This window comes from Pinus tabuliformis, chromosome 6, assembly GCF_031772625.1.
Source record: "Pinus tabuliformis cultivar Carrire ecotype Pingquan chromosome 6, CPIR1, whole genome shotgun sequence".
Lineage (NCBI taxonomy): Eukaryota > Viridiplantae > Streptophyta > Pinopsida > Pinales > Pinaceae > Pinus > Pinus tabuliformis.
Window position 1 is genome coordinate 1863370907 of NC_142292.1, and position 10263 is coordinate 1863381169.

At 37.3% G+C, this 10263-nt stretch overlaps 1 protein-coding gene across 1 annotated transcript; it reads right to left on the reverse strand.

The window, feature by feature from the left end:
• Positions 1-346: 346 nt before the first annotated feature.
• Positions 347-9439, reverse strand: LOC149266537 (uncharacterized). The gene is made up of 5 exons (XM_089430653.1): positions 9002-9439; positions 7965-8047; positions 1257-1338; positions 1059-1144; positions 347-887 (listed from the first exon to the last, which is right to left on the reverse strand). The coding sequence occupies exons 1-5, from the start codon at positions 9041-9043 to the stop codon at positions 626-628; spliced, it is 555 nt and encodes a 184-aa protein (XP_089286779.1). The 5' UTR covers positions 9044-9439; the 3' UTR covers positions 347-625.
• Positions 9440-10263: the final 824 nt, after the last annotated feature.

The window sequence follows — 10263 nt, forward strand, 5'->3', positions numbered from 1 at the left end:
AAAAGTTTGTGTGTGTCAGATTATAACCAATCAAATATAGATTTTATTTGCCATCTCACTCTTTAAAATATTACTTTTATAATACTTTCAATTCATCTGTAATTAAAATATTTACACTTTAATAATTCAGAATCAAAATAAAAATGAGTGCTAAATGAGTAATCGATATCATGAGAAAGTAGTCATTCTGACTAATGCTCATGGCATATGGGGTATGCATTAATGACTTCTACACATATAATTTGAAAAATAGTATTCATATGGTATTGCATTAATGAAGTTACTTAGAATGAACAAAATCGTTTCTAGAAATACTGTATAATATAGCACTGAGATTAACTCTATATTCAAGTAATCCGATGACTTAATTTGTGGTAAAAAAATTAAGTGGGAAAAATATCAATCAGATTAGGTTTTCATTATCTCAGCAGTTGGTAATATGAATGCATTTGGCAGAAGACTCTTCCACATCTAAATTGCTTCAACTTTTCAAAAGAACTCCCTTAACTTGTTTGATAAAATTTACCTTCGCTGTTGAACCTAGGAATGCAGTTGCTACAGCTCATTGAGTTGTAGACAATGTGAAAAGCATCACTCGAAATTGCTCCAACTGCATCCATCTAAATCACCTCGTGCGCCCACTTGGAGGTCTTAGAAGTCTCCAATCTAATTTGTCACGTCCTTGCTGATTAGTTGTTCTTCCTCTCAAAGTAGAGGATTGGCCTCCATTATTTGTAATGGAATTCGTAGGAGACTGATATGAGCTCTGTGTATCTGTGTCTGCCTGTGTCTCAATTTTCAATTTCTTTCTCTGAAAATCTTCTGAACCATCATTTTCTCGGCTCTGTTTTAAGCCACCATTCCGATTATTCGACATGCCATGCTCTCTGATAGATAATCAATTAAGTTTATTAAGCCAGCTTCTACAGATTCATTGACAAATAGCAATTCATCCCATTAAATAACAATTATTCCTCCATGCAACACTGTCACAAAGGTGTACATCACTATGAGCTTAACATAGTATACAACTGCGGAATAAAAGAAAAATATTTTACCTATCAATGCCCATTCCATTTCTATCTGCAGCGCTTGTACTGGGTATCCTGTGTTTGTCACTTTCCTCAGCTTCATCTTTCAGTTTCTGAGAAAGCAGCAATCCAACAGATGAAACTCGTCTCCTTTTCTACTACTTAAATGGCAAATTTACTTGAAACAGGTTGAAAATAAGTAAGGATAAACGATTACAAACTTACATCAATAGAAGGATTGCAGTTTTGAAATGACATTCGGCCTATAACTGCTCCTGGCGTTGGATCACCTTCCATTATCACTACACTGCAGTCCATTAACAAGAGAGTCATACATTGCAGCTACAACACAAAAACAAATAATCAAACTATAGGTCACGATTATAGAAGCTTGAATTCAATATACATTTTATAAAGTGAAATTATGTATCCATTAGTAGTTAAATCAAGTCATCAAAAGCAATGTTTATTCTAAAGTCCGCATCAGCAAACCTCGAAACCAGTTGAGAAAATTAATATGATATGAGAAATAAATATAATATAAGGTCTGAGCTGATTAATATTGCAGGAAATAAGAGATGGGCGACTTCTGCGTCTCAAGATAACAGACCACTGCATCATATCCCACCTACTATTTGTTGATGATGTCCTCATCTTCCTCAATGAGGTATTCGGGATTTCTCTGTTTTTTATGATATCTTGCTGCTTTTCTCCACTGCAACCGGCATGGAATCTAATCGGCTGAAATTCACAATCTCCTTCTCAACATGCTCCCCACAGGAAATTCAGATCGCCCTACAGAAATTCCTTTTTCAGAGACTTCAACTGGAAGATGGCCTTAAATACTTTGGTTTCCGCATCAAACCTCACAGTTACAAAATTGCGGATTGGATTTGGCTTGTGGCCAAGGTGGAAAAAAGACTTCATAACTGGAAAAACTGGAATCACAGGTTTTTATCCAGAGCTGGGCATTTAGTACTTATTAAATCGTTCCTTGAAGCGATCCCAGTTTATTGGATGTCCCTGGCTTGGATACCCAAAGAAATCCTATATCGGATACAAAAAATTTGCTGTAGATTGGAATAGGTACAAAGAAGGGAAGCCTTTTGCTTGAGTGGGATGGAGTCACATTGCGCTCCCTAAGAAATGGGGAGGCTGGAGATTAAAAGACCTACCTTCTTTCACACATGCTCTTGCAGCCAAGATGGGATGGCTTATATTTACCACTCGCAGCCTTTGGGCAGATGTGGTACATTACAAATACATATGGCCTCTTCATTATATGGATTGGATTCGATTCCCAACATGGCACAATACTGGCATATTGATGATCTGGTGGGTTGTCCTTCATACTCTTCCCACTATCAGAAATGGCCTTGTATGGCGTATTAAATTTGGCACTTCAGTGCGCATCGGCAAGGACCCGTCGACTGGCTGCGGCAATATGTACAGACTATCCCTGATCTCATTAACTTCCTTAATGACCGAGGCATAACTTCGAATGCCAATATTGCTGATTCGGAGACTTCCTCCATATTTTCACAAGCTTGGAAATCAGCTGAGCACTTGGGAATTCTAGTCCAATGGTATCAGGATTGGGAGGGCTATATCTCGGCATTGACTAATCACATGTTCGTATCATGGAGGAACATGATGAGCTCATTTGGGCACCAGCAGCGCACGGAACATATTCCCCAAAAGAAGTGTTGGGATCACGATTGCCATTACACCAAAACCCGCAGGTGTTAGTAAACGGACGCATCGCTAGAGTTAACGGATCCTCGAGAGGCGGTTAGTCCATGTCACGAAACACACGAGGAGCGCTGGATTATCCAATGCCCAACAATCTCCCCCCCAGCGCGAGCCGGGTGTGATTCGAACTCAAGACCTTTGGCTCTTTGTTTAGCTCTTGTGCCTTGTAACTCCCTTGTCTCACTGAGTGCCTGCGCTCTGCTCCATATTCCATTACCTGCACCCTGCTCCATACAGTACGCTGCCCATATATTCGTTGGTGTCAGTTGCCTGACATTTTCTGTCAAGCCTACCTACTCCATTGACTGTTGCTACATTACTCTGCTGCGTTTGGCTCCCATACGCTCATACGTTGCTATGTCCACCTCGACCCTGCTGCAACTCCATGTGTTGTGTCTCCTTGACTGTTCAAAACTGCGCAGAGGTCTTGCGTTTTAACCAGCGCTTGTACTATGGCTGTTTTGAAACGATGTCACACTGTTTTGAAAGCATATACGTTGGCTCTAGAAACGCTGCAATTGTATAATCTTTCTGGCGTCACCTGAGATGTTAATAAAGATTTCGAGAGTCCCCTCATTTAACGAACTTCTGTTTTTACCTGTGTAAAGAACCGTTGTATTTTTCGATTCCTGAGACTATCGTTGTTCCCTTTCCATAATCCTTCTGTCTGGAGACTTGCGTTCGAATGCCATTGTTGTGTGGCTAAACGAGATAAGGCACATCCAAAGAGGCCGAGCTCCCGACGAAATAAGCACTGCCACTGCACAATCTTAAGAGACCACGCACCGCTGCTCCTCACCCGTGAGAAATCATCACGCCTGCGTGCTTCATTGTATGGTAATGTAATATGTAATATTTTGTAATGGGCATATATTACATTTAAAGCGTTGAAGTGATATGTAATATGTAAATGTAATGGGCATATATTACATTTAAAGCGTTGAAGTGATATGTAATATGTAAATGTAATGGACATATATTACATTTAAAACGTTGAAGTGATATGTAATACGTAATATTTGAATGAAATGCTGAATGCTTTTATATCAAACATTGGAGGGATTTGAAGAAAATAAATTTGGAGAATATATGTTGCATAAAGTTGTAGCGTGAAGTATTGACGTACATATTGGTATATGAGGAAGAGATTTGAAATCTTTTGAGAATGCCCTTTTGAGTACAATTTCACTGTATATCAGCAGAAGTATTTTTTCTATCAGCAGAAGTATTTTTTTTTACAGAATGCATTCAATCATCTCTATGGTAGGAATAGTTCTCATTGGCAAGGAGAACTATCCTGAATGGTCCCGGATGATAAAACACACCCTCATCTTCAATGAGTTGTGGAAAGGAGTGTGTGTCGGAGAAGGAGACAAAGACCCAGTACAGCCTACCTCAGACAAAGAGCTCGTCATTTGGGAAAACAAGAACAACAAAGCCTATGCATTAATCGCAGTATCTGTAAATGAAGAGGTGAGTCGCCATATTTCGTCATATTCAACTACCTTTGAAGCCTTACAAAAGCTGAAAGAACTCTATGGCTCACATTCTGCACTTGAAGTTGTTCAGCTCATGATTAAACTCTTCACTCTTGAACTGAAAAATAATGATCCTCTTGCTCTTGCATCTGAAGTAAAGTCTATAATGCATGATATCAATTCCACTAAGGTTGAGCTGGATATCCCTCTTATTGCTTTTCTCAAGGCACTCTATCCTACTTCAATTATCTTGAGTCTTTGCAAGCAAATGGAAATCTCAAAGATATAACCTTTGACTCTCTTGTGAAAAAGTTTGTTGAAAGAGAGAAAGCTTTTGGAAAGAAGACAACCCCTGAATCTTCTGAAGAAACTGTGTGCCTTGCTCATAAAGAAAAGCATCCTGCTCAAGATTCTACAAGAGGAAGAGGTGGACGAAGAGGAAGAGGAAGATATTTCAGAGGCAGGGGGGCAGACATTCTCAAGGAGAAAAGGCATATCTGCATTGCATTCGCTGCAAAAGAAATGGATCACATGATGCCTCTACATGCAAGCTACCATGGAACAAAATTGAGCAGAAAAGAAACCAACAGAAAGGTAAAATTGATGATACAGACAAAGGTAAAGCACCTGAATCCGCTCACTATGTTGAAGCACAATGTAACATTGGAGTAAATGAAGATTTGTTTAATGCTTCACTTGCTTCATGGAAAAATGATTGGTTGCTTGATTCAGGAGCAACCTGCCACATGACTCATAGAAAAGATTTTTTTGAAGATTTCACTGACAATGTTGATGGAGCAGTATACTTTGCAGATCAATCAAAAATCAAGCCATCAGGGCTTGGCACAATCAGGCTTAAACTGCCTGGTCTTCCAGACTTTCTTCTCGATCATGTTCTATATCTCCCACAGCTCAAGAGAAACTTGTTGTCCTTCGTCCACATCCGCCAGCAAGGTCACTCCATTCATATGTTTGATGGCAAGCTTGAGGTAAGAAAAGCATCTGACCACTCACTTGTCATGAAGGGAATAGAAGAAGAAAGGCTCCTCAAACTGCAAGGAACCTCTGCTCATACACAACATTTCTCATACAATTCTCATTATGAAGAAGGTACACTTCCATCAAGTTTATTATGGCATGCTTGATTTGGGCATTTGAACTATGACAGTCTCTGCTTATTGAAGAAAAATGGTGTTGCTGGTTTGCCTACAATTCCTAGAAAACTTAAGCAATGTGATGCTTGCATTCTAGGAAAGCATAGCAAACAGTCTTTTCATGATTCACATTCAAGAGCACATAGGAAACTTGAACTCATTCATTCATATTTATGTGGTCCAATGCCTGTTCCTTCTGCAAATGGAAATAAATATATCATGAAATTTATTGATGACTACACCAGAATGTGTTGGGTTTATTTATTGAAGAACAAATATGATGCTTTTAAAACATTCAAGAATTTTCATAAATGGATTGAAAATGATGCACAATCTCATATTGGGTCTATTCGCACTAATAATGGAAAAGAATATACATCAAATGAATTTGAAAACTATCTTCGCCAACATGAGATCAAACATCAAACAATTGTGCCTTATAATCCCCAACAGAATGGTGTAGCTGAAAGAATGAATAGAACAATCTTGAATATGGTACGATCTATGCTTTTCTTCAAAAATATAAAGATAATTTTTTGGGCTGACGCTGTTCTATGTGTTGCATATATAAAGAATAGATGTTCATCTAATGCTATAAGAAACAAGACTCCTTATGAATTATGGTATGGACATGTTCCTTCGGTAAAACATCTCAGGATCTTTAGTTCCACCTGTTATGCTTTGATACCAAAGGTACATAGAAACAAACTTGGTGCTAGAAGTCGTAAGTGTATCTTCCTGGGGTATTCAAACACCTCCAAAGCATACCGCCTCTATGATGAAGTAAATAAAAAAGTTTGTTGTATCTAGAGATGTACTTTTTCTTGAATCATCCAAATCTGACAATGTTGTTGAGCAGCAACTTGATCGTTTGGATAGATTCGCAAAAACGAAAACATTTTAAAAATTTGATAATCAGATTCCACATCTTGAAGGGGGGATTCCTATTCTAGATCAACATGTGGAATCTTATTTTGAAGAACACTCTCCCCCGACTGAAACTCCAACAACAGATGATGCTTTAAGTGATGTAATTGATAGAATTGAGAGACTCAATCTTGATTCAGTCCCAACTCAATCAACAGAGCAGCCTGGACCATCTCAGAAAGGTCCCCCAAAGTGGCTGACGAAGACACTTGAAAGTGTTCATCCTGATGAAATTGGAAAAACAGGAACCAGAAATTCAAACCGACAAAATGGAGGTGATGTAGATGACTCTAATTCACCTGTTGATATGGATGTTTCTTATGATTGTGAATTGAACTTGTCTACAGATTTTGAACCAACTTCCTTTAAAGAAGTTGCTTGTCAGTCTCTCAGATTATCAATTCTTACCATGAAATTCCTGATGAAGATCACACTCATTCTCTCATAGTGGTTTTACCTGAAGTTATAGACCGAAATCACCCTTGGGCATACTTTGATGGATCCGCACAAGAACAAGGATGTGGGGGTGTTTTATTGCATCTATCTGAAAGTCATTTTTACCGTATCCAGATGGGCTTGGGGACTAGCACAAATAACTATGTTGAGCTCATCACTCTTAGACATTTGCTTCATTTTTCATTGGCACATGATTGCAAACACCTACAGATATATGGGGATTCCAAAATCATTATAAACTGGTTCAATAATACATTTGCATGTCATGTACACTCTCTCAAGAATATTTTGGATGAAGCCATGCTTTTAAAATCACATTTGATTATATTTCTTGTCACCACATTTACAGGGAACGTAATTAGACTGCCGACCATTTATCCAAGGAGGCTGCGGTCCAGCCCAAGGATCTATGGCTAATTCAAGAACAGTGGGTGGCAGATCATTACCAGTATTACCACCGGCCATATATAGATCAGATTACACAGAGGGCTGATAGGCCCTAATTGCAGTTCTATTTTTTGCAGATACTATCAAGGCTTTATTCTCTATATATTTTTGTATATATCTATCTTCTGAACAGTTACTGTATATCTCTTTGGGTAATTTTGTATAGACATATATTTATTTTGAAGGCTACGGCCTAACTATCTGCATATGTCTGTTAGGCATCTACAACATGTGATTTTCTCAATTAATAAAAAATTACGATTTTTCCCCGAAAAAAAATATATATAATATAACCAGATAAAACTTTACAAATGCTCAGAATATTTTTCTGAGTATTTGACTGATAAAGAAAGAAAACCCTGCATAAAACCATGCATATCAGGCCAAACAAAATATACCAAAGAAACGGGGACCAAACTGGACTGCACTTTATTTAAGTTGCCACAATGACCAAAACGTTTCGAATTTTCAGTCAAAATATGAAGGCAGTGAACAAATGATGATGTAGCCTAGCCATAAATTATATATATTAAAAGTAGAACTGCAATACTGATGTTTGACTTTTAATTAAATACATGTACAGATAAAAGTGGAAAATAAGAAATTCAGATCTTCCCATGTACTATACGAGAATGATGTAGAGATGAAAGGGGAAAATATAAATTCTGAGAGTAATCAAAAGAAATATGTAAAGCTAATAGTGTGTAAATCAGACCTACCATTTCCTGTTTCCACTTGTTGGGGGAATCACTTCTTCTTCTTTCTTCACCAATTCTTCCTTCTGACGTGCCCTTTGCATAAACTGTTTCACCAAAACACAGTAAATAGTAATACGTATGAGATTTCAGCCATACAGTTGGAGACAGATATTTCTTCTCATCATGGACATAAAACTTCCTCACTTTAGCATTCTTCCCAGCTATTGGCTGAAAATGACCCCCAGAAAATGTATAAACAGAAACGGTTTCCCATTGTAGCTGCTATTTTCCATATAATAATTACACCTAAACAGGATTCCCTCCTACCTCCTCCACATCCCACCAGCCTTGTAAACAGATGATTGCGACCCCATTGCAGCTCTCCAATGCCATGTATTTTTGTGTCAACCAGAACTAAAAACATATTTTTTTAATCATTATTAAAAGGTCAACGCAGCACCAATAGGTTATTGGTTAACTGGTGAGATCCAGATTGTTGAGCCATCCATCCAGAGTGTTCCTAGCCATCCAGGCTAGAAACAAAATACCAGTCCACAATGAACAAAACAGTGTAACAGCACTGATAAATATGGGATTCCGATGTTACAGAATTGAGAGACATGCCATTCAGAAGTCAAATAATTAGTTCGACAAAGGCGCAACCATATATAAACTCTGTAGAAAATACGATGGTGCGGAATGCATTATGGATCAGAGTTTCAATCAGACTAGTTGGGGAGTAAAATACAGATGTGGGGGTGGAAAAAATGCCCTCGGATGCATGTTATCCAATTCAACGTGCTAGAAACAGTATTCATCATACAATGTACCACTCTGTTAGAGTTATACACTGTAATCGACACCACGGACTGGAGTTTTCATATTTGACCTTTAGTTTTGATGTACCATATAAATTTTAAAATCTTGCATAAGCAAAATAGGCATGAGCTAAACTGGCAAAATGAAACCCTAGGGTTCAGCTAAAGATAACCCTCTAACATCTATAACCAGAAGATAGTAGATTCGTAATTACCAGAGACAAGGTAGCTTGCACTTACCTTCAGGTTCTTTATCGTGCTTGAAAGCTCGCGTTTGGACATGACTGCAACTGCCACTGCTCTGTATTCGGTCAATAGCTTAAACTCTGAAGACTCAGAAAATTATCCAAAAATCCCAGCATACACTCCAGAATTTCACTCAACGGCAATCGATCCAACATATATCAGATAATATAAACAGTGTGCATAGACTTATGATGATCTCATTAATTAAACAAGAAATGGGCAGCTATTTCTCTTATTCTTCAGAATTTTCTTACAGAGTGTCGTATTTTCATGGGGTATATGGCTGCAGCTGCCAATAGGCGGAAAATTTTTGGAGGTAAGGGTTTCAATGAGAAAAATACGGTATCGTGGCGAATTCTAAGTCTGTATATATAAGTAAAGTCTATAAGTATAAATGTCGGCCGTCACATAGCAAGAACCTCGGAGAGGAAATCTCTTTTGTTTCCAATTTCTTTGATTAAAAACACGAAGTCTCTCCTCCATCATACTTTTTGGCTGGAACTTTAGCAACCTTGATGTTGCCAAGTTAGTGAATGGGTTGTAATTCATATGTAATTTAATTAATAGGTTATTTTTCTAAGTGTGTTGATAGATATGTTTATTTTTCGGATTTGAAGTATGTTTTAAAATTGTTTATGTTTTGTTAATAGGTTTTTTTTAAGATTTAAAGAAATAGGTTAATGACCTAAGAAGCAGAGGTATTCCCAATGTTAGTTTGATAATTGAGTTATGATAAGTTTTCCCACTGTTAAAAAAAGATATGTTTATTTCAGAATAGGTTTTCAAAATTTAATTTAATTATTTAATCTCTATAAAATATTCTTATTAGTATTTACAAATTAAAGATTGAAATTTATCTTATGTTGTTTTACATTTTTAATTAAATTGATTAATTAAAAAACTATCATATCAACAAGTGTCATGTGAAAAAAGTTATGGTTTTTTGAGCACATGGTATTGGTAAGTCAACATATTGTTACACGGCATTATAATAAAATATATTTACATATGAATTTTCATGATAAATGGGGTGATCTCCATGGTTAAAAATCTCATTACATGTTTGATTATTTTTATCATTAATAATAATAAGTATTATTTTTATTTTTATTATTATGCAATTTTAAGGTCAGGGCCATTGGTGTATGAGACCCCCATTGGTGTATGAGACCCCCTTGTTTGTGGAACAAGGGACCCGTATGAGACCCCCATTGGTGTATGAGACCCCCTTGTTTGTGGAACAAGGGACCCACTTG

What these genes read in the sequence shown, in the direction of transcription:
- LOC149266537 (XM_089430653.1), bottom strand. Translation starts at nt 9,043, where the DNA reads ATGTCCAAACGCGAGCTTTCAAGCACGATAAAGAACCTGAAG. An exon ending in ACTGCAATCCTTCTATTGAT is followed by an intron (nt 1,145 to 1,256) that starts GTAAGTTTGTAA and finishes CTGCTTTCTCAG; the next exon opens with AAACTGAAAGATGAAGCTGA. An exon ending in AATGGAATGGGCATTGATAG is followed by an intron (nt 888 to 1,058) that starts GTAAAATATTTT and finishes ATTATCTATCAG; the next exon opens with AGAGCATGGCATGTCGAATA.